Source organism: Balaenoptera musculus, chromosome X, assembly GCF_009873245.2.
Source record: "Balaenoptera musculus isolate JJ_BM4_2016_0621 chromosome X, mBalMus1.pri.v3, whole genome shotgun sequence".
In the NCBI taxonomy this organism is placed as follows: domain Eukaryota; kingdom Metazoa; phylum Chordata; class Mammalia; order Artiodactyla; family Balaenopteridae; genus Balaenoptera; species Balaenoptera musculus.
The window spans coordinates 1327133-1352890 of record NC_045806.1 but is presented as its reverse complement, the minus strand read 5'-3'; the positions used below and the strand labels follow the sequence as shown (position 1 = coordinate 1352890).

General features: G+C 42.6%; 1 protein-coding gene across 1 annotated transcript in view; it reads left to right on the top strand.

Moving 5' to 3' along the window:
* Positions 1–25758, top strand: part of DHRSX (dehydrogenase/reductase X-linked) — a 194560-nt gene that overhangs the window by 158304 nt on the left and 10498 nt on the right. Inside the window, exon 6 of the mRNA XM_036840273.1 lies at positions 13666–13873. Within this exon, the coding sequence (XP_036696168.1) occupies positions 13666–13873 (208 nt within the window). The remainder of the gene's footprint in view (positions 1–13665; positions 13874–25758) is intronic.

Below are 25758 nucleotides of genomic sequence, written 5' to 3'. Positions count from 1 at the left end.
CTGAGAAGCATATATTTTTAAAAATGTATTTAATTGAAGTATAGTTGATTTACAATGTTGTGTTCATTTCTGGTGTACAGCAAAGTGATTCCGTTATACATATACGTACGTTTTTTTCCGCATTCTTTTCCATGGTGGTTTATCCCAGCATATTGAGTAGAGTTCCCTGTGTTCTACAGTAGGACCTTGTTGATTATCTATTTTATATATATTAGCGTGTATATTTTAATCCCAAACTCTCAGTCCTTCCCTCCCCCACCCCCTCCCCGTTGGCAACCATGAGTCTGTTCTCTGTGTCTGTGAGTCTGTTTCTGTTTGGTAGATAAGTTCCTGTGTGTCATATTTTAGATGCCACATGTAAGTGCTATCCTACGCTATTTGTCTGTCTTGGATGTCTGGTCTCCAGCACTGGGGGAGGTTGAAGGCCTGTTGCTTTCAGCCCCCAGTTTGTGGGTCACCTGTGCTGGGGCTGTAGGAGACCTTCAGGGTGAGTGGGTCTCGTGGAGGACCAGCTCCGTGGCCTCTGAGCCGGGCCAGGATGGGGTGTCACGGACCCTCTGGGGTCCTGATGGAGTTAACGGGCTGACTTCATTCCCTGCCGTTTCTGAGTTTTCCCCGTTTATTTCTCAGCACGTAGATGTGTATAGCCCTTTAGCCAGCCCGGTGCTTTCCGCACGGGGCGTGCATAGCAAGGAAGAAAATGAAAAGGACCCTGAGCCTGGAGAGATTCTAATGTCGCCTCAAGCACTCATACAGCAGTGCACTGCTTCTCCCCCTGGACTCAACACCCTGTGTTTTAACTCCTGGGGTCCAGTCGTCCCTCAAAGGGGCGTCTGTGGACGGAGTGGTTCTCTCATCAGCATGGGTCCAGGCTCAGGGTCTGCAGACGGTACAGGATCGCCAAGTGTTTCCTGCATCTGATGGGGGCATGACTCCACACGGCTCGAAAAAAACAGCATCGTGACAAGGGGACCCGTGTACGGGGTGGGGTGCTTCTTTCAGGAATATTCTTGTCTTTTTCTCCTTTGAATACGGTGTAGAAACATGCAAGAGAGAACGCAGACGTGTGCACCCATGGCTTCCTTTTTCTAAAATGAAGCTTTTTATGGCATCGCACAAAACTCTGACGTTGCGGAGAAGTAATCTCATGGCCCGCAGGAGTGAGTGTGTCAGGAAGTGGTGACAACTGCCTTCCTGTATTTGTTTACATTTTCCTGTGTCAAATCACATCAAAGGCATCTCGTTGTATCAGTTTTTTCCCTAAATGGTTATCCAAAGGGGATGAGACCATTTAGGACCGTGGTTTTCAAGGTGGGGTCCCCAGATCAGCAGCATCTGTATCACCTGAGAAGTGATAGATGATACAGGTAGATGCTCAGACCACACACCCCCAACCTGTGAAATCAAAACTCTGGGGGTGGGAAAATAATCTGAAAAAATATATGTACGTATACACACACATATATATACACATATATATAACTGAATCACTTTGTAGTACACCTGAAACTACCACAATACTGTAAATCTTACTATGTATAAAATAGATAACTAAGGAGAACCTACTGTATAGCACAGGGAACTCTACTCACTGCTCTGAGGTGACCTAAATGGGAAGGAAATCCAAAAAAGAGGGGACATAGGTATACGTAGAGCTGATTCATTTTGCTGTACAGCAGAAACTAACACAGTATTGTAAAGCAACTCTACTCCAATAAAAATTGCTTAAAAAGACAATAAAAAGGTATTTCCTAGCAACCTGCCCCCTCCAAGTAAATTTTATATATACCTTATAGTGTATATTTTACTTCAGACCATGCCAAATATAGCCTTATAATTCTATAATAAACATACAGAAAATTACCTTTAAAAAACCCAAAAGAGCCCCACTCACTGTTGTTCCATTTTAAAGGCTTGACAATAGACTGTTAAAATGTTAAAACTGTATTAAAAACAAAACAAAACAACTCAGGGTGTGCAGCCAGGCATTGGGAATTTTAACACACCCTCTGAGGGGCTCTTAATGCATGCTGACATTTGAGAACTACTTGGGTTGAAAACATGCTGCCTTTTGGGGTAAAAAAAAAAAAAAAAAAAAAGGGTGAATTCTTGGCTCGCACCTGATGTAAACACCGCTGGTGATGACGGTTAATTGCCAAGATTGATTTGCTGGCTTGGATAAGGAGCGTTCTTGTCAAGCATAAATCACTTGTAAAAGCATAAAGTGTTCCAAACCCAGGTGGGTTGTTACACACAAGAGGGCTTGTCACCTCTGCCCAGCTGCACTCAGTCCCTCCTACAGAAGAAATTCCAATGGAAGAGGTGGGCAGAATCTCTGGAAAATTGTAGTCAATGAACAAGACTCGTGATGTAGTGGATAGCTTTGTTAAAAAAAAAAAAAAAAAGTTATATTTAGGGGGAAGAGGGTGAAAAAGCTATATACAATTTAAGTAAAAAATTATATATTTAATATATTTAATACTTGTATATCTATAATATTTAATAATATATAATATGTAAATGATATAAAATATATCACTTGCAATATTTATGTAATTATGCAATTATAATTATATGTTTATAATTATAATTTACATATATGTGAGAGGGAGAGAGAGACTGACTTTTTTTTAAAGGTATCAACTGTGCACAAAGCTCTGTTCCATCTTTTTTTAAAAATTGCCACACAATATTATATAATATTATATAAGTTACAGGTGTACAACAGAGTGATTCACAATTTTTTAAGATTCTATTCCATTTACACTTATTATAAAATATTGGCTATATTCCCTGTGCTGTACAGTATATCCTTGTAGCTTATTTTATTTTTTAAATTATTTTTTTTGGCCACACCACGTGGCTTGTGGGATCCTAGTTCTCTGACCAGGGATCGAACCCACACCCCCTGCAGCTGAAGCACAGAGTCTTAACCACTGGACTGCCAGGGAAGTCCCCTTGTAGCTTATTTTATACATAATAGTTTATATCTCTTACTTCCCTCCTCCTCTATTGCGCCTCCCCCTATATTACCCCTCCCCCTATATTGCCCCTCCCCCTTCCCGCTCCCCACTAGAGTTGGACTTGTTTTCAGAAACTCCCTCCCATGCTTGGAGGGGCTGACAAGGTCGACCAGCGGGCCAGAGATTCAGGGAAGCGGTGACGTTTGCAGTCTTGAACCTAAAGACTAGGTGACTTAGGTAGAATTTCTATGCTGTGGTGTTTGAGACCAGATCCCTTCTTCTTTTGGGGGAACCTCATTCTCTTCCCCTGAATGCCTTCACCTGATAGGACGAGGCCCACCCACATGGCCGAGGCTCACCTGCTTTACATGCAGGCTACTGGTTTCATGGTTCATCTCCTCTGAAAAATACCTTCCTGGCACCATCTAGGCTGGCATTGAACCAAACACTTGAGCGTGGACACGTGAAATGAACCGTCAGGGGCACAGATGTGGGCAAGGCATCCTGTAGGTGACGCGCCGTGGTGTCCGGGAGACGGGTCTGCCCACTACCCACCCTGCACCCTGACTTGTCTCCGTGCTCAGCCTCCTGCGCCCATGGGCACCTCGGGACCCAAGGGACCCTCTGTGGGGGTTGCGTCAGAGGTGCCCCAGCTTCGCGCCAGCCCTGAGGGTGACCGCACGGGAAGACCCCTCTGCATCTCTCCTGGGGGCAGCTCCTCCTGCTTATCCTTGGACCCTCCCCTCTTAATGCAGGCAGCTCTTTCCTGGGCTGCCCTCGGCTACAGAAAGAAAGAAAATGGTACCCTCCTACCTCCTCTCCTCGGACCCAAACCAAAGCGAGTCCCCCATCTTGACTCTTGACCTCGGAAGAGATCAAGAGATTAAGATTTGCTCTTAGTGGCGAAGTTAACAGAACCCCCTGGATGCAGGAGTGGCTATGTCCTGTGTCACCAACCAAGGTGCTTCTTTGGGTACAAGTGCTGCGTGTCCCTGGGTCTTGTGGCTCCATCCACAAGGTCCAGCTGCAGACCAGGGCTCAGAGTGGACTTTCGTAGGGTTCCTCACAAGCACACTGTCCTCATGGCTTCCTCTCCCCCAAGAAGCTTACATCTTATGGGCTTACTTCCTCTGAACGTAGAAAAGTCTCCTTGTTTTTATTGGCTTTCTCTCTCCTCTGTTCTTCAGTGGAGCAAACCAGCGAAGTCCACATTTTTATGATTTGTACCAAGTAACTTTTGCTTTTTTCTTTTTTGGCCACACCGTGTGGCTTGCGGGATCTTAGTTCCCTGACCAGGGATCACACCCAGGCCACGGCAATGAAAGTGCCAAGTCCTAACCACTGGACCGCCAGTTCCCAAGTCACTTTTGCTTTTGTAAAACAGTGGTTACTGTATGAGTTTCCTGGGGCGGCCGTGACAAAGGACCAGAAATTTGGGTACCTTAGAACGACGGAAATTTATTGTCTTACAGTCCTGGAGACTGGAAGTCCAAGGTCAAGGTTGGCTGGTTAGGCAGGGTGGGTCCCTCGTGGAGGGCCTGGGAGGAACCCACCCAGGCTCAGTCTCTTCCAGGCTTCTCTCCAGCCTCTGGAGTTTGCTCTATGGCACGAGTCATATTGGATTGTAGCCCACCCAAACAACCCCATTTTAACTTGATCACCTCTGTAAAGACCCTGTTTCCAAGGAAGCTCCTATTCTGAGGTCCTGGGGGTTAGGACTCCAACAGAACCTCTTCTGTTATGGGAAGAGGGGGGAAACAGTTCAGCCCACAGCACGCACCGTTGGTCCCTCCCCAGTGGATGGATCCTTAACCTTTTACGGCTCACGTTATTTCAGCCTGACCTTGCTTTGGAGACACAATAATCATTGACACGTCATAGGCACGGCCCTGTCTTGTCGTGAAAATAGCCGTCTTGGTTTGAGTTTCCCAAACTTATTTAACTCTGGGGCAGTTTTTCACTATTTTATTCATAAGTACGTCTTCACATCCTCGTGTATCGTTGGTTGTGGCACCTCTGTGGTGAGATGTCATGTTATAAATATGCTGTCCTGCATTGACGCGGTTTTCACTAAACATTTAGCATGTTCAGCATGTGTCCTGGGACCCCTTACAGGCAGCCGGCACCCTTGCCGTACTTCTGTGACCAACTCTAGCAGGTGTTTGGATGAGGCTGGAATTCACAGGGGGCCCTGCCACATCCCGGGCTGTCTCTGCCGACTTCCCTTCGTGGAAGGACAGAGGCTCCTCTTAGCTCACGATATTTTCAGAGGTCCTGGTGGGTGGTCTCTCTTTCCATCTTCCTCCGTCATGTTAAACCTAGGACACCAAGGCAGAACGCAAGGCAGTTGTTCGTCTCGTCAAGGGAAAACTTCAGTTTGGAGCTGAGGGATTCTTTACTTACCGACGTACTGGACACGGGTCCTACTTGCAGACTGATCGTTTATCGGGCTCGACCAGCATCCACAACGCGCCAGTTGGAAACTAGGTTATGGGTAGTACGTGGAGTTTCCATAATTGTGTTTGCCATGTGCTGATGTGTTACTGTCTCAGAATTGAACTTTTAAGGGAAGCAAATGGGACTTACTCATGTGAAGTGAACATCACACAGTCAGTTGTCTTACTGGAGTGGGACTGAGCCATCACACACACACACACACACACACACACACACACACACGGCACACACACACACGGCATACGGCACGGTGTCCATCAAGGTAATCAATGAAGAGCTCCTTTCTTATCATAAACTGTCCAGGCCGGTTGGTTTTTTCTGATCTCCAACGGCAAGAGGGGAATAAAAATGTTTTCTATAATACGCCGAAAACACAGACGTCAGATACCCTTAATCATATCCACATTCAGGGTCACGTGTGTTTCACTGGGGTTTTCCTTCAACAGGAAAGTTCAGTGAATTAATGGTTTTCAAGATATTGTCTTATAAATCCCATAGTCATAGGCACGATTTCCCATGGGACTGAGGGAGTTCAGGAAATGGACTCCTTGTGAGACACTTAAAATAATGCAAAATGGTTTTCTAGGACAGGTGGGCGATAGTTTACTTGTGGGCAGTGGAGAGCAGTGCTCAGGAGGGACCTTGACCACTGGTGTGGAAGTAGTTAAAAAATCAATGGCTCTGAGTAGAAAGCATATGGATTAATACGGTGTAGGTCAAAGATGGTGGAAAGCCAGTGAGAAAAGCCATCTTTAAGGTAGGATGGAATATATATACACACACACACACATACACACATATACACACACACACATATACATATATGGGTATATATATAGACACACATATATAGACACAAACATATATGTATATATGAATATGTATACACATATAGAGACACATATATATATGAGTATATATATAGACACATATAGACACACATACATATATATGAGTATATATATAGGCACATATATAGACACACACATATACGTATATATGAGTATATATATATAGATGTATACATATATATGAGTATATACATGAGTATATATGTAGACACAGGTACATCTATGTATATATGAGTATATGTACACACATATAGACACACACATATATGTATATATGAGTATATATATATAGACGTATACATATATATGAGTATATACATGAGTATATATGTAGACACAGGTACATCTATGTATATATGAGTATATGTACACACATATAGACACACACATATATGTATATATGAGTATATATATATAGACATATACATATATATGAGTATATACATGAGTATATATGTAGACACAGGTACATCTATGTATATATGAGTATATGTACACACATATAGACACACACATATATGTATATATGAGTATATATATATAGACATATACATATATATGAGTATATACATGAGTATATATGTAGACACAGGTACATCTATGTATATATGAGTATATGTACACACATATAGACACACACATATATGTATATATGAGTATATATACACACATATAGACACACACATATATGTATATATGAGTATATATACACACATATAGACACACACATATATGTATATATGAGTATATATATATAGACATATACATATATATGAGTATATACATGAGTATATATGTAGACACAGGTACATCTATGTATATATGAGTATATGTACACACATATAGACACACACATATATGTATATATGAGTATATGTACACACATATAGACACACACATATATGTATATATGAGTATATATACACACATATAGACACACACATATATGTATATATGAGTATATGTACACACATATAGACACACACATATATGTATATATGAGTATATATACACACATATAGACACACACATATATGTATATATGAGTATATATATATATAGACATATACATATATATGAGTATATACATGAGTATATATGTAGACACAGGTACATCTATGTATATATGAGTATATATACACACATATAGACACACACATATATGTATATATGAGTATATATACACACATATAGACACATATATGTATATATGAGTATATATATAGACATATACATATATATGAGTATATACATGAGTATATATGTAGACACAGGTACATCTATGTATATATGAGTATATGTACACACATATAGACATGCACATATATGTATATATGAGTATATATATATAGATGTATACATATATATGAGTATATACATGAGTATATATGTAGACACAGGTACATCTATGTATATATGAGTATATGTACACACATATAGACACACACATATATGTATATATGAGTATATATATATAGACATATACATATATATGAGTATATACATGAGTATATATGTAGACACAGGTACATCTATGTATATATGAGTATATGTACACACATATAGACACACACATATATGTATATATGAGTATATATATATAGACATATACATATATATGAGTATATACATGAGTATATATGTAGACACAGGTACATCTATGTATATATGAGTATATGTACACACATATAGACACACACATATATGTATATATGAGTATATATATATAGACATATACATATATATGAGTATATACATGAGTATATATGTAGACACAGGTACATCTATGTATATATGAGTATATGTACACACATATAGACACACACATATATGTATATATGAGTATATATACACACATATAGACACACACATATATGTATATATGAGTATATATACACACATATAGACACACACATATATGTATATATGAGTATATATATATAGACATATACATATATATGAGTATATACATGAGTATATATGTAGACACAGGTACATCTATGTATATATGAGTATATGTACACACATATAGACACACACATATATGTATATATGAGTATATGTACACACATATAGACACACACATATATGTATATATGAGTATATATACACACATATAGACACACACATATATGTATATATGAGTATATGTACACACATATAGACACACACATATATGTATATATGAGTATATATACACACATATAGACACACACATATATGTATATATGAGTATATATATATATAGACATATACATATATATGAGTATATACATGAGTATATATGTAGACACAGGTACATCTATGTATATATGAGTATATATACACACATATAGACACACACATATATGTATATATGAGTATATATACACACATATAGACACATATATGTATATATGAGTATATATATAGACATATACATATATATGAGTATATACATGAGTATATATGTAGACACAGGTACATCTATGTATATATGAGTATATGTACACACATACAGACACACACATATATGTATATATGAGTATATATATATAGATGTATACATATATATGAGTATATACATGAGTATATATGTAGACACAGGTACATCTATGTATATATATGTACACACATACAGACACACACATCTATGTATATACGAGTATATATACATGTGTGTGTATACACATATGTACACACACATATACATATATATGAGTATATATATATAGATGTATACATATATATGAGTATATACATGAGTATATATGTAGACACAGGTACATCTATGTATATATGAGTATATGTACACACATATAGACACACACATATACGTATATATGAGTATATATATATATATAGACATATACATATATATGAGTATATATATGAGTATATATGTAGACACAGGTACATCTATGTATATATGAGTATATGTGCACACATATAGACACACACATATATGTATATATGAGTATATGTACACACATATAGACACACACATATATGTATATATGAGTATATGTACACACATATAGACACACACATATATGTATATATGAGTATATATATATAGATGTATACATATATATGAGTATATACATGAGTATATATGTAGACACAGGTACATCTATGTATATATGAGTATATGTACACACATACAGACACGCACATATATGTATATATGAGTATATATATATAGACATATACATATATATGAGTATATACATGAGTATATATGTAGACACAGGTACATCTATGTATATATGAGTATATGTACACACATACAGACACACACATCTATGTATATACGAGTATATATACATGTGTGTGTATACACATATGTACACACACATACATATATGTGTATATGTGTACATACAAATACATATACACGCTCATGCAGTGTGATCGATGGCCGTTTCTTGGTGGGGAAGAACACTGAAATCACTATGGAATTGATTTTCAATTCTTCTTTGAGCTTTGTAATTTTTTTTACAACCCATATATATTTCTTTTATAATAATGAAAAATTAATATTATCCTCAAAAAGTTCTCCCAAGGTATACCTTTGGTCCTACTGAAGGGGACCAGAACATACCAGCTCCAAATGTACCTCTTTGATACATGGGATCTTTTGAGCTAAAGGCAATTGAGAACAAGCAGACCCAGGAAACGCTCTTTACTAGCCCCCACCCCGCCCCCAATTGTCTAAACAATAGAGTATCAATTTACGGTTTTGTAAAGGAAATTTACATTTATCCAGGGATTTTCCATTTGTAGTAATGTCTCCATTCCAGGAAGAGAGCTACTCCTGGAGATGACTCTTTTCACCCGAGAGACTCTTATTTGCGTAACAAGACAGTCCTTATTTATATACACACATTTCTTCCCTTCCCATAACTTGCCTCCTCCACCCAGAATCCCAAAACCACTTTTCCTTTGTTTACCCTAAGATGGTATATAAGCCTCTATCATCTGGCCACCTCCTTGAATCACATCGTTTTGGGAATTCCTATATGTATGCATGTAATTAACACTGTTTTCTCTTGTTAAACTGTCTTTTAGCAGTTTGATTTGCAGGCCCCAGGACAGAACCTAAGAGGATAGAGGGAAAAGAGTTTCCCCCCTACAGTACTTTATTAAAATGTAGGTTTTACGTGTGTATATTTTAAAAAGTAGAAATATGTGGGTGTGCATTTATTGTCATAGGCAATAGTAATTTCTTCTTTGATGAGAACTTGAAACCTCATTTCCTTAGCAGAAATGTATGACCTGCTACATTCTTGGCATCTTGCTAAGCATGGGGGCACTAGCTGACCGCGTGCACTTAGCACCTGGTCTCAGGTGGCTCAGTGTAATTACTTCAATGGGTGTAGATCGGCTGTCAGATGAATGCCAGATGCAGACCAAGTACAGTGCTCAATCTTGTAAATGCCACATACTGTTTACATGAAACACAGGTGTCAAAAAATCCAGTGTCCTCTTCCCAACCAGAAAGCCAAGCTGCTTCAATTTAGGATAGGATTTCCCATCTCTAAGTAATGTTTTCCTAGTTTTTAATTAAGAACCCCTTTGAGAATTATCAAGTCTTTGATTCAATACACAGGTTTGCATATGTTGTGTTCAAAATATCATTCTTCACCTTTCCTTCTCTTGTCTGTAAGGTAGAGAAAGTGATGGGGGTCTGAATATGCCAACTCAAAATATGCCACTTTGACATACAGGTTATTTTGAGCTTCTTGAGAAGCAACAGATGCAGACATACGCCTTTCTGGAGCCTCCCTTATCTGACTAAAAGCAGAAACTTGTGAGAAATGAGGACTTCCCAGCTCTTTGGGGTTTTCTCTTCTTTTCTATGAAGTTCCCCATACATGTAAAATTAGAAGTAAAATTGGTATACTTCTCTCTTTAATCTGACACGTGGTGGTTTAATTTGCAGGCCTCAGGTACAGAACACAAAAGTACAGGAGAAAAGTTTTTCCTCCCCAACAGAAAGGCTACCACAAGACTGTCTCTACTTTTGTTTCAGATTGACTTTCAAATTAGTTACGAAGTAGTTACATCAATAGGTTATTATTTTTTGAAAACAAAGATATATTTTTATGGTTTCCGTTCTGCCTTTTTGACACCATTCATTACAAAAGCAGCGTATTAAAAATCTCATGTTTTGAATCAAGCCATGCAGACATTTCATGAATTTCTTCTACCTCTGCTTAAGTTTGTGGATTGATTCTCCCTTTCAGCTGCCTTCTGTCTGTTAAAATTGCAACAGTCTCTTCATTGTTTTAAACACCAATTGTCTCTGCCATTCCTCGGGGCTTTATTTATAAACTTTCATGGGGAATCATGTCCTCTTGTGTATCGGCTTTGATTCTTTTCCAGTTCTACTGTGGATGTTTATTTATCTTTAAATCCACCAGGGAACCTCTCCTGAAATTACTTGTACTCTTGATTTTTTTTTCCTCCTGTAGAGAAATGTATTGACTTTCCCCCCCACATAGTATATTTAGAGAATTTCTGTTCGCTCTTCTCCATGCTACGATACAAAACCATAGTTGTATCACTCGTCAGTTTACCCTTGAGGAATCTGCACATTTATGGTTCCCTCTCTTCTTTCTAAATTCAGGGTTCCTGTTCCCTCCCAAACAGCCCTGCTAATTCAGGAGCAAACGCGTGCACGTGATGTCAAAATGGCCCAATTCCAAGGTGAAAGTTCAGCCTTTCTCTCCCCCCACTTAATAACTCCCTCTTTCCTGGAGCTCTCTCCTCTTCTCGGGGGAAGAGACAGGAGGAATCTGCCAAAAACAAGTATCTTGACGATAATTGGGAGGTTGTCTTGGATCAGGGGAGGGCATCTGGGCTCAGAACTGCGCTATATTTTTGTCTTAATTCCTCCCTCCAACAAAAGATCTGTTTGGAATTCCTTTGGCCAACGCCCTGCGGCAAGCTTGTCAGGTGTCACCCTTGGCTGACTTGTTCTGAGTCATCTTTAAGACAGAGGACTTGGGGTTTATTTTCCAGCTTAAACTGCGTGGACCCGAGGCCAAACCTCAGGGTTTGCCTGTGGCCTCTTGTGACGAGGGGCTGTGTGATGGGCACACCGTGGGGACATGCTGATGAGGAAGAAAGATTCTACCCAGGAAACAGCAGGAGGCGGGACCCAGTCCAAAGAGGGGTTGATGTAGTTGTCGCATAGGAACGGACAAGCGCCCATGTGTGCAATTTACAGAATTGAGGTTTTTCAGAAAGTCTCACTCGGCAACTAAGCATACGAGGCTTGATTTCTCTGGTACCCTTTCTTGTACTGTTTTCTACGTTCTAATATTTCCCTTTTCCTTTTATTATTTTTTTCCCCTTCTGTGCTTTCCTTGGTCACGTTTTCTCAGTTCACTTTTCTGAACCATTCAGTCAATTTAGTTCACTTATTGCAATCTTGTTTTTTTTATTGGCTGCGTTGGGTCTTTGTTGCTGCGCACAGGCTTTCTCTAGTTGTGGCGAGCGGGGGCTACTCTTTGTTGCGGTGCACGGGGTTCTCATTGCAGTGGCTTCTCTTGTTGCGGAGCACAGGCTCTAGGGGCTTCAGTAGTTGTGGCACGCAGGCTCAGTAGTTGGGGCTCGCGGGCTCTAGAGCGCAGGCTCAGTAGTTGTGGCGCACGGGCTTAGTTGCTCCGCGACATGTGGGATCTTCCCGGACCAGAGCTCAAACCCGTGTCCCCTGCGTTGGCAGGTGGATTCTTAACCACTGCGCCACCAGGGAAGTCCCCATTTATTGCAATTTTAAATTCCTATTAGGAAGAGCCTTTGTCTGTTGAATTCCAAAGAGTGTTTTCTCTGCGTTTCACGCAATGACTCTGATTTCCTTCTTTTCATCTTTGTGTGAAACTCCCACGAGGGTGAGTTCCATGGATGGATTTTCTCCCAACTGAGGAGACACCTCTGAGATTGAAAGAGAGAGAGTAACACAGAATATGGGGCACATCCCACCGGAAGAAGGAACTCAGGTTGGGCTGTATTCATATCCCATAAAATTCAGGAAAAGGAACTGTGGGCCTGAAGAAAGTGACTAATCCCTAACAAATGAGAAACGATGTGTTTTGCCAGAAAGGCATCCCCGGTTGTCAACATGCTCTGCCCCCCATAACATAATCTGCAACGATAGGAAGCCAAAATAGACAGTCTGCATCCGAGCAGGACACGCGTCAGGGCCTGTTTCCCAAGCGCTGAGCATTCGGAGGGGAGAAAAACGCAGTCAGTTCTCAGAGATGGAGACAATTCTCGTAACACACTTGAACTCAGGTGCGTGTGTAGCTGCCCTCAGCCTGTAGCTGGAGATTGCCTCCCGGCCGGGCGAGGGAACAATCGGGGCCAGATGCCCGCGTTTCACACCCTCTCCCACTTTGCTTCTGCAGCAAGAGCTACTCGGCGCACGCGGCGTACGCCCAGAGCAAGCTGGCCCTGGTGCTCTTCACGTACCACCTGCAGGCGCTGCTGGAGGCCACGGGCAGCCCCGTGACCGCCAACGTGGCCGACCCCGGCGTGGTGGACACCGACCTGTATAGACACGTCTTCTGGGGCACACGGCTCATTAAGAAGCTGTTCGGCTGGTGCTTATTCAAGGTAAGGCTGCGACGGTCGGGCGTGTCGCTGTGGCTTGTGCGCTGCGAGCCCACGTGTGCAGGGTTCGGTTTAGCCTTCCCGAAGCGGCCGGGCTTTCTGTGCTCGTGCCCGGGGGGTCCTCAGGACGATGAGGTCCCATTGCCGAGATAAGCAGCACCGAGGCAGAACCCTCCCCTGTGTATCCACGCGGGTGTCGGCATTATTTTGCTCTTGTTGTTGTTCGAAAGGAGAAAAGTCGATTTCGGTCAGAGGCGGGCGGCGGGCTTGCTTTTGCTCCCAAAGACCCTGGTCATGCGAGCGTGTCTGACCCGGGGCTGATGGGTCTCAGAGGGTCGTGTCTAGAAAGAACAGGCGGCATCTGGGGCTGTCCTTCTGGTCTCTCCCTGGCCCTGGTTTGCGCGCTCTTGCAGAGCGTTGGAAGGACACGCGTCTGCCTCTAGAAGCGAAAGCCGTGTGTCTTCCCCTCCCGTCTCCGTCCTGTTCGGGAATAATCGTGTGCGCTGCCCGCTTGTGTCTGTGAGGCCCTGTGCGCCGTGTCTCCTTGGACAGCGCTTTGCTTCTCTTTGACTTTTTATTTTCTGTTGGCGTACAGTTGATGAACCATGCGGTGTGAGTTTCAGGGGTACAGCACAGCGATTCAGTTATGCATATGCGTGTGTCCACTCTTTCTCAGATTCTGTTCCCATTTCGGTTGTTACAGAATGCTGAGTAGCGTTCCCTGTGCCCTTCGGCAGGTCCTTGTGGGTTATCCATTCTACCTGTGAGGGTTTGCATCTGCTAACCCCAAACTCCCAATCCATCCCTCCCCCCGACCCTTCCCCCCATAACCATAAGTTCGTTCTCTAAGCCTGTCAGTCTGTTTCTATTTTGTAATTAAGTTCATGTGTGTCATTTTTTTTGATTGCACATATAAGTGATACCACACGGTATTTGTCTCTGTCTGACTTACTTCACTCCGTATGACAATCTCTAGGTCCATCCATGACATTATAGGTTATGGTAAGATAGTGAGTAGAGTTCCCTGTGCTCTACAGTAGGGTCTTGTTGATTGTCTATTTTATATACAGCCGTGTGGACATGTCAATCCCAATCTCCCAATCCATCCCTCCCCCCGACCCTTCCGCCCATAACTATAAGTTCCTTCTCTAAGCCTGTCAGTCTGTTTCTGTTTTGTAATTAAGTTCGTTTGTGTCACTTTTTTTTGATTGCACATATAAGTGATACCACACGGTATTTGTCTCTGTCTGACTTACTTCACTCCGTATGACAATCTCTAGGTCCATCCATGTATCTGTACACACATTATAGGTCATTGTGAGACAGTGGGTAGACTTCCCTGTGCTCTACCGTAGGGCCTTGTTGGTTCTCTATTTATATTATATACAGCCGTGTGGACATGTCAGCCCCAGTCCCACCAAAGGCCGCTTGGAGGACTCATCTGGGTCCCACTGAACCTCAGCAGACCCCTCCCCACGGGGCACCGGGCACCCAGGGCACAGCACAGCCATGGCCGAACGCCGGGGGGAAGGGCGGGCTCTCACAGTACACGTGAACCGGACACAGGGAGTGAGGCCGGCAAGTAGGAGGTGGGGGCACACAGAAGGCTTGGTGACATGTGCCTCCTGCCACCACGGCCATGACTCAAATGATGCCCAAGTGAGAAATGGTGAATGCCAGGCCCCCCGAATCCCTCCGATTAAAGGTTCCCCGTGTTTCTGTTTTGGTGTCCCTCCTGCCCCATCTTGCCCACACAGAGTGAGCCCTGACAATCTAGTATGCAGGGGTCTCTGGGTTTTTTATTTAACGTTCGACTCCATTTATAGTTATTAGAAAATATCAGTGATATTCCCGGTGTTGTACGCTCTGTCCTTGGAGCTTATTTTATGCCTAATAGTCTGTACCTCTGAATCCTCTCCCCTTATATTGCCCTTTGGGGGATCTGTTTCTTGATCAAACTTCCTTTCTGGTGCAGTTAGGTTGTTATCCGTTTTACCCTGATAAGTGCAATAGTCATAAGAAAAATTAACATCCTGTCCGTCACCCTCTGTATGAGATACAAGCTAAAAATAATTCCTTTATATAAATTTAATCCCCAAGTAACCCGGTGGGGTCCATAAAGACCATGATTGTCATTATTTTACTGTCCACACTGGAAGCATAGGGGTGAAATTACCTACCTGCCCAAGGAGGCCCCGTGCCCCTAGACACGTTGGAGTTTCTGTGATTATTTCTTGTTTTTCTTTAAAAAAAATTGTTTTTTATTTTTGTATTTTTTTTGCTTTTTATTGAAGTGTAGTTGATTTACAATGTTGTGTTAGTTTCAGGTGTACAGCAAAGTGATTCAGTTATATATATATATTTTATATATAGAGAGAGAGGTATATTCTTTTTCAGATTCGTTTCCATTATAGGTTATTGCAAGATAGTGAATATAGTTCCCTGTGCTCTACAGTAGGTCCTTGTTGATTATCTATTTTATATATAAGAGTGTGTATCTGTTAATCCCCAAATCCTAATTTGTCCCTCTCCCCCCTTTCCTTGGTAACCATGAGTTTGTTTTCTATGTCTGAGTCTGTTTCTGTTTCATAAATAAGTTCATTTGTATCATTTAAAAAAAATTAGATTCCACATATAAGTGATATCATATGGTATGTGTCTTTGTCTCACTTACTTCACTTAGTATGATCATCTCTAGTTGCATCCACGTTGCTGCAAATGGCATTATTTCATTCTTTTTTATGGCTGAGTAATATTCCATTGTATATATGTACATCTTTGTTATCCATTCATCTGTCGCTGGGCATTTAGATTGCTTCCATGACTTGGCTATTGTAAATAGTGCTGCAATGAACATTGGGGTGCATGTATCTTTTTGAATTAGAGTTTTCTCCAGATATGTGGGATTGCTGGATCACATGGTAGCTCTATTTTTAGTTTTTTAAGGAACCCTCATACTGTTCTCCATAGTGGCTGCACCAATTTACATTCCCACCAACAGTGCAGGAGGGTTCCCTCTTCTCCACACCCTCTCCAGCATTTATTGTTTGTAGACTTTCTAATGATGGCCATTCTGACGGGTGCGAGGTGATACCTCATTGTGGTTTTGATTTGCATTTCTCTAATAATTAGCGATGTTGAGCATCTTTTCATGTGCCTGTTGGCCATCTGTATGTCTTCTTTGGAGACATGTCTGTTTAGGTCTTCTGTGTGATTATTTCTTTAGGATAAATTCTTAAAAAGGAGTTTGTTTATCTAGAGGCTATGCACATTTAAAATCTGGTACCCAAATTCCCACAACACATTTCTGCTGATAATTTTCTAGTGTTTTGCCCCTAGACCATATGTGGTCCCATTTAACTCTGCATTTTTTTTTCCCGTTAGCAGTAAGATGGTATGTTTACAGGGCAGTGTCTGGCTTCTTGTTAGGATAACGTCTGTCACCTTTCAGTGGGAGGTGCTGATCGGCTTCCACAGTCTTGGCGGGTGGACCATATTCATTTCTTCCTCACCACGGGGTTGCAGAGATTAGAAACGATGATCGCCAGAGCCCTGGAGGGGAGGGTGGATGCCATAAATGACAGTGATTGCCCTGAGTTCTCCACCACTGGGCTCTCCTCAGTGCAGCATTTTGGGGCCACCCGTGGAGCTCAGATTCTGACAAATATGAATTAACAGTTACAACCGGGCCCCAGCATACAGCCAACAGCAGCTGTAATTACTTCTTTGTCAGCAGGCCATCAAAACCCACCTCTCCTGAATCACCCGGTTCCCCTTTGTGGTTCCGTTTAAAATCTAATTTCCCTTTGTGAATGTGACAACTTGTGTGAATTGTTGGTTCTTGTTCTCTGGGGACACTTACCTGTGTGTGTTGCGGAGGGGAGGTGATGATTCAGAGAAAGCTTTTCTGTATATTAGGGACATAATCACTTGTTTCATCTTCCACGATTGGTCCCCAGAATTCTTGTGCCTTCTGGTCTTAGAGAAAGTACTTTTTTGCCAGAATGAGTCAAGGGGTTAATTTTTTTTTTCTTGTTGTAAATTGTTTTGTTGTTTAACTTTCATGGTTTCTGGGCTGACGCTGTGATTAGAAATTCCCCTCCAGTATTTTTACCTGTGACAGCAACTGAATCCTTAGTCAGCCTGGGTGATGTCCGCAGGGGGTGATGTAGGAGGACCACAGGTGCTCATTCCTGTTCAAACTGGGAGCCCTGTGTCCAAGGGTCCATCCTTCTCTGCTGACCGCACACCATGACGGTTACTAAAACCGCCAACCATGACGCTTACTAAAGGTGTTTCCTAAAAACCTTCCCTTGCTTCCGTGTCTGTTCTGAATTTACTTTTATCTACACCATCACTCTCTTGTCTTACCTTTCCTGACTCTGAACTGATTATCTTTCCAGACCACCTTTTAGATGATTTTACAAATCGAGAAAAACAGCATCTAGGAGGAGGAGGTCTCCCACGTAATCATTTGCTCACATTTTGTACATTTTGGTGGTGGTCATCTTTTCACAACCGATATAATCATCGTAAGAAGACTTAATTTGGGAGGGGGAATTTTTTTTTTATTATTGGAGTATGGTTGCTTTACAATATTGGGTTAGTTTATACTATACAGTAAACTGAATCAGCTATACGTATACATAGATCCCCTGGGAGGGAGGATTTTTAACTTAATTCAGGGAGCCCCAGGATTTCAGACAGCGCTGTCCTCTGTCTGAATATAGGTCATCTCTCGTTTTGACCACGTCTTTCTTGATGCTTGCGATATTGTGGTTTATAATAAGAAATATGGGCTTCCCTGGTGGCGCAGTGGTTGAGAATCTGCCTGCCAATGCAGGGGACACGGGTTCGAGCCCTGGTCTGGGAAGATCCCACATGCCGCGGAGCAACTGGGCCCATGCGCCACAACTACTGAGCCTGCGCGTCTGGAGCCTGTGCTCCGCAACAAGAGAGGCCGCGATAGTGAGAGGCCCGCGCGCCGCGATGAAGAGTGGCCCCCACTTGCCACAACTAGAGAAAGCCCTCGCACAGAAACAAAGACCCAAAACAGCCAAAAATAAAATAACTAAATAATAAGAAATATACGTACTTGGTCTTTGTCCCCATTTCTGCACAGAGCTCCTAAAACCCTTGGAGTTTCCCAAGTGTTGAGAGCCTGAAAGGTGTCTCTTGTTATGTTCATGAGGTGTGCCCTTTGGAACTCACTTAAGGATGGTAGCTGGTTGCCAGGGAAACCAACCAGGGACTAAAGGGTTGGAATTTTCATTCCCACCCCCCTGACCTCCCGGGAGGGGGAGAGAGGCTGGGGGTTGAATCCATCACCAATGGCCAATAATTTAATCAATGGTGCCTGTGTCATGAAGCCTCTATAAAACCCCCAAAGGTCAGGGTTCAAATGGTTTCCTAGTTCGTGAACACATGGAGGTACCAGGAAAGTGACAGCCTGGAGGGGGTTTGGGGGTCCCCTGCCCCCTCCCCAGACCTCACCCTCTGCATCTGTCCCATCTGGCTGTTCCTGAGTTATCTGCTTTTATAATAAACCGGCGATCTAGTGAGTAAAATATTTCCTGACTTCTGTGAGCCACTCTAGCAAATTAACTGAACCCCAGGAGGAGTCATGGCAACCTTCCATCTATAGCCGGTTGGTCCGAAGCACAGGTGACCACCTGGCGTCGGAATTGTGGTGGAGGGAGGGATAGTCCTGTGGGACTGAGCCCTTCACCTGTGGGGTCTGAGGCTACCTCTAGATGTGTCAGAATGGAGTTGAACTGTAGGACACCCAGCTGGAGTTGCAGAATTGCTTGTGGGTCTTGGAGAAGCCACACTTGGGAACTGGTGATCAAAATCTTAGAGCTTTGCAGAGGTGCCTTATTCATTCTCCATAAATGCCCATATATTTATTGCATTTATTCCTAATTATTTTATGAAATGCTGATGTTTGTTTCGGTTCTGAATAGGGTTTATTAAAAATATTACAAATCCTGAACACAACAGAATAAATAAAATATTTAAAAGTCAAAAATAAATGAGCACACATGTCGTCACAGCATCTGCCATGCTGTGCTTTTCTCCAGATGCAATTTCCTTCCTCCCCCGAGACGTAACCCCTATCCCAGGTGTGGTGTTACCCATTCTCCTGTTTCTCATTACATGGGTGTGTCTCTGAAATTTAATTTTGCATTTTTTCATCCTGACATAAGTAGAGTAATATCTGTGATTTGCTTTCTTTGCACCATAAATTTGTTTCCTGGGGTCGTTATAACAAATGACTACAAATCAGGTGGGTTAAAACCACAGACATTCATCCCTCTCCCGTTCCTGGAGACCAGACATCTGAGGTCAAGGTGTCCCAGGGCCGCGCTCCCTCCAGAGGCTCCAGGGGAGGGTCCTTCCCGCCTCTTCCAGCTTCTGGGGGCTCCAGGCGTCCCTGGGCTTGTGGCTGCATCCCTCCCGTCTCTGCCTCTCTTCACGTGGCTTCTCCTCTGTGTCTGGGTCTCTCCTCTTCTGTCTCTTAGAAGGACCCTGTCATTGGATGTAGGGCCACCCTCATCCAGGAGGACCACATCTTGGAACCTTCATGGCTGCAAAGACCCCATTTCCAAATACAGTCCTGTTCAGGGACTAGGGCTTCAGCATGTCTTTTGAGGGGTCACAGTTTACCCCAAAGCACTTAGTATTAAATGTTGGAGATCTGCCTGTGCTGATGCATGTAGAAGTAGGTTATTGATTTCCGTCCCTGTGAAGTAGTCCACCTGCACATACATCATGGTTCAGATTCATTCTCAGGGTCAAGGACACTTGGGTTCTTTCCGGTTCTTTCCTGTTACCACAGCTATGCCATGATGGGTCCTCCACAGATCTCCACATCTCACTTCCTCTAGGGAATATCCCAGGCAGTGACATTTTAAGGCTAGAAGGTTCTCACATGTTCACGTTTCCTGGAAATTCCATTTGGTTTTCCCAGTGCACAATCCAGGTACTGAGAATTCCCAGTGGTTTACATCTTCATCATATGCGTTAAGTGTTGGACTTTTCAGTCTTTGCCAACTTGGGTCAACTGCCGAGCTCTTCAGTCCTGGAGTGGGAAGTGGCATTTGCTGTGTTTTAATTTGCATTTGCATTTCCCGAAATATCCTTGTGGTTGAACGGTCTCCGTGAGAGTATTTGGCATCTGGATGCTGGTTTCTGGGAAATGCCTTTTCCCCATTTTTCTAGGGGGTGTTTAGCCTTTCTGTTTTGGATTCATCTCTGTTTTTTATTCTGGCTGCTGATTTGTATCGGTTATGTATGTTGCCAATACTTTTTCCTTTGTATTTTCTGCTTCAAGAACATACAAAAAAGTAATATTGTATGGTTATAGCCAAAGATATTAGAACACAGGAGAAAAATATGTTGAAAATGGAGAAACAAAAAAATAGATCCATGTATATCTGTGTGTATATCTACACACACGTACGTATACATGCATACATACATATGGAGTATGTGGCATGTATCATTTGTGGAATGCACATTGATTTATAACTTCCTAGATGCACATAGTTATATGGAAGATTATTTATTCAAGGGACATGATTCCTTCCCAAGTAATTTTGATATATTAAGAAATACTGGGCTTCTCTGGTGGTGCACTGGTTCAGAATCCACCTGGCAATGCAGGGGACACGGGTTCGAGCTCTGGTCCGGGAAGATCCCACATGCTGCGGAGCAACTAAGCCCGTGCGCCACAACTACTGAGCCTGTGCTCTAGAGCCCGCGAACCACAACTGCTGAGCCCGCGTGCCACAACTACTGAAGCCCATGCGCCTAGAGCCCGTGCTCCACAACAAGAGAAGCCACCGCAATGAGAAGCCCGTGCACCGCAAAGAAGAGTAACCCCCGGCTTCCCTGGTGGCGCAGTGGTTGAGAATCTGCCTGCCAATGCAGAGGATACGGGTTCGAGCCCTGGTCTGGGAAGATCCCACATGCCGCGGAGCAACTGGGCCCGTGAGCCACAATTACTGAGCCTGCACGTCTGGAGCCTGTGCTCTGCAACAAGAGAGGCCACGATAATGAGAGGCCTGTGCACCACGATGAAGAGTGGCCCCCACTTGCCGCAACTAGAGAAAGCCCTCGCACAGAAACGAAGACCCAACACAGCCATAAAAATAAATAAATAAATAAACCCAAAGTTTAAAAAAAAAAAAATTAAAAAAAAAAGAGTAACCCTCGCTCGCCGCAACTAGAGAAAGCCCGCATGCAGCAACGAAGACCCAACGCAGCCAAAAATGAATGAATGAATGAATGAATGAATTTATAAAAAAAAGAAATATTAAGATTCCAAAATTTCTATCACATTATCAGAAGAATCACCTTATAACGGCCTCACTGATTACAATGTTCAGTATACTCTGAGCCTGTACTGCCTGTGGTGATGGCTTTATGATTCATTGTATGTGGGAACATGGAAATATAATTTCAAAATATAGGAAAACAATGTTAAAATAAATGTCTATTTCATTTTAAAAAAACAACAAAAAAAGAATAGACAAAAAAGTGATTTTACCAATTCCATCACTGACATCTTCTACTTTCTAATAGATTTTCAGTCTCAATTTTTTTTTAAGCCATATGCTTATTTAATCTGCATATACGGATCAGACTGTCTCCTTTGACTGTGTGCTGCTTTTGAAAGTGTTCCCATCTACTCTATAGGCAATTAAATAGTAGCTCATGTCCTGGTAGCTAATTTGTTATTTTGAAGGGAAAACATCTAATGTTTCTCTCTGAAGAATACTTATACCTATTATCATTTGTATATTATAGTTTATCATATGCTATGTTGTATATCATTCCTATCTTACTTTTTTTTAGAATTTATTTATTTATTTTTGGTGGCGTTGGGTCTTCGTTGCTGCGTGCAGGCTTTCTCTAGTTGTGGCGAACGGGGGCTACTCTTCGTTGCAGTGCGCGGGCTTCTCATTGTGGTGGCTTCTCTTGTTGCAGAGCTCGGGCTCTAGGCATGCGGGTTTCAGTAGTTGTGGCGTGCGGGCTCAGTAGTTGTGGCTCACGGGCTCTAGAGCGCAGGCTCAGTAGTTGTGGCACACGGGCTTAGTGGCTCCGCGGCATGTGGGATCTTCCCGGACCAGGGCTCAAACCTGTGTCCCCTGCATTGGCAGGCGGATTCTTAACCACTGTGCCACGAGGGAAGTCCTCCTATCTTACTTTTTAAAAAATAAAGTATCAGTTTAATTTTATAAAAACCTGACCTATGGGGCACAGGGTTAGGCAACTATGGGTTGGCTGCATGGTTTTGAGAATAAAGTTTTATTGGCACACATGGCTGCTTTCATGTTACAAAGGCAGAGTTGAGTAGTTACAACAGAGACCAAAAAGCCCACAGAAGTCAAAAGTATTTCTTATCTGGCCGTTTGCAGACAAAGTTGGCTGGCTCTGACCTAGAGAGATGACTGCGTTTTAGTTTCCTTTCACTCCCTTATTTGGGTAGTGTGGATTATACATTCCCTAGAAGGGGTGGTCTTTATTTCTAGAATGATTCTGACCGTCGTGGAGCCTTATTCTGTAATACCCTGTGGGATTCTGTTCCCCAACGACTTCATTGAGCACTTGCTTATTGATATTTATCCCGGAGCTGGAGATCCCCTTTCTGTGCTGTTTTTTGACAAGTGTGGATGGTAAAGTTTTGATGATTTGTTAAAAAAAAAAAAAAAAGGGAAGAAAGAAAAGAGAGAGAGAATTAAGAAGCTTTTCTATGTCCCGCCCTTATGCTTCAGAATAGTCTAATTGTCATGAGAAGCTTTTGCAAAGTGGAACGATTCCCTTTGAAAACTCTCAGGGTTTGGGAATTTTCGGAAAAGGAATTCTAAGTCAGCTTTCAAAATGCCTTCAATGCTTATTGCTTGGTTGAGGGTTTCTTCCTCCTCTGTGGTTAGTTCTGGCAGCATTCTCATATCAATAGAATAGTCTGTTTCAAGTTTTAGAATTAATGTGTTGTTACTAGGTCTCTTTCCTCCAGCCCAGGAATGCTCCTGATTCCAGTTGAATGAAATCAGCTACTCCCCTGGGCTCCTTTTAGACCTTCATTAACTCTTTTCAGTTTGCTTTTTCATCAGCTCACCTTTTCGTCTCTCAATTCTCAAGCAAAGGATTTTAAAATTTTTCAAATTTTGAGTTCTTTCACTAGCAAAACATCCACGCTTGGACATACTCACTCCCTGTTCCTCCAGGAATCCCTCTACATCCCGAGAGAGTAGGTGTAGTTCTTTCTTTGTGGTCCAACATTGAAGTGAAACTTTCACCTATGAATCATTTTTTAAAAATCTTTTGATCATCACATGCACATTTGGATTTAAAATGTGCAACCACAGGGCACTGAGTAATGGTTCTTTTATATATAAGAGAGGAAATTATGGGAACTGTAGAATTACATAGTGGAAGCCTATTTGTTACCATGGCAATAAAGCAAAAGTGATGTGAGTTGTAAAGAGAAAAAAGCTGTAGGACAATGGCAGGCTCTGATGTCATCTCTATAATGATGATTGTATATCATCATTATACATATTATTTCGTTACACGTATGTGTGTGTGTATGCATTGTGTGAAGTCTGCAAGGATGTGCCCTCAGTCCCTGGGGGGCCAGGGGGGGGAGTCTTGAGGATTTATGTGTCTTTATGTCCCTTTATGTCATTTAATGGCATTCTTTTATATCACTCCGAAACCTCTATTCTACACCTTATCAAAAGCCGTGGACTTGATTCCAAATTCAGAGCTGGTCCCCTGGGTAAACCAGTTAGTACCTTGAAAAACCCCAGCAGGTTGATACATTTATAAAGATAAGAGGCTTCATTGGTTCTTTCTACAGGCAAATCAAGACCATTACATATGTCTGTGCCATAGGGTCAGGGAAGGTCTTCAGAGGGCGTGTGTGCCCTTCAGGCATCTAGGAAGCAGTTAGTAGCTTCATAAATCAAATCCAGCTTCGATACAGAAAACCTGCATCTCTCAGGCCGTCGGGCCCTTGCATTTGTGGGTGTCATCCTGGTTCCCTCCCCCCCACTCCCTCAAGATCAACGTGTACCACGAAAAAGCACGATTTTCAATGCTGACTGCATCTGGTCCCCTGGTCGGGGCTCCTGTCCAATAAGCCCTTTGAAATTCCCTTTATCAGGTCTCCAATTACAAATGATCACGTCTCCCCTGTGGAATGTGCTCTTGTCAGAATAACATATATGGCTGGCCGTGGTTGGTTCCCTTCACCATGCATCTAAATCTGTCCAGTGAAGACAGGAGATCAGAAAGTCTGGTCCTCGGACGGATGCGCTCAGCGGGTGAGAGGCCTAATTGAGCACCTCAAGGACACACGTCCAGGGAGCCTCCTCTCCCACCTCTGAGTCCCGAGCTGCTCTGTTGTCGGGGACCGAGCATCCAAATGCAAGCATGCTGTCCCAGCAACTTAAGACACGTGACACCCCCAGGTGACATTCCATCATGTCATAGGGACCCACCATCCATGGCTCCACGCTCCTTGGAGGTCAGCCTCTCGTAGGAGATGCTGGATGACCCAGAGGAAGCCCAAGGTCATCACGGGGTCCTCATAAGAGAGGTTGGGGGGCTGAGGGTCAGAGAGGGAGAAGTGACGGCAGAAGCAGAGGTCATGGATTCCTGGCTTTGAAGGTGGAACAGAGGACCACGGGCCAGGGGGTGCAGTGGCCTCTCAGAGCTGAAAGAGGCAAGGAAACAGCTTCTCCCTGTGACACCTGCAGAAGGAATGCAGCGCTGCCCACACCTGGATGTTCGCCCGGATTCACTGTATGCTTCTGACCTCCTAGAATTTGAAGAAGATGGTACCTTTGTGCTGTTTTGAGCCACGAATTTTGTGATAA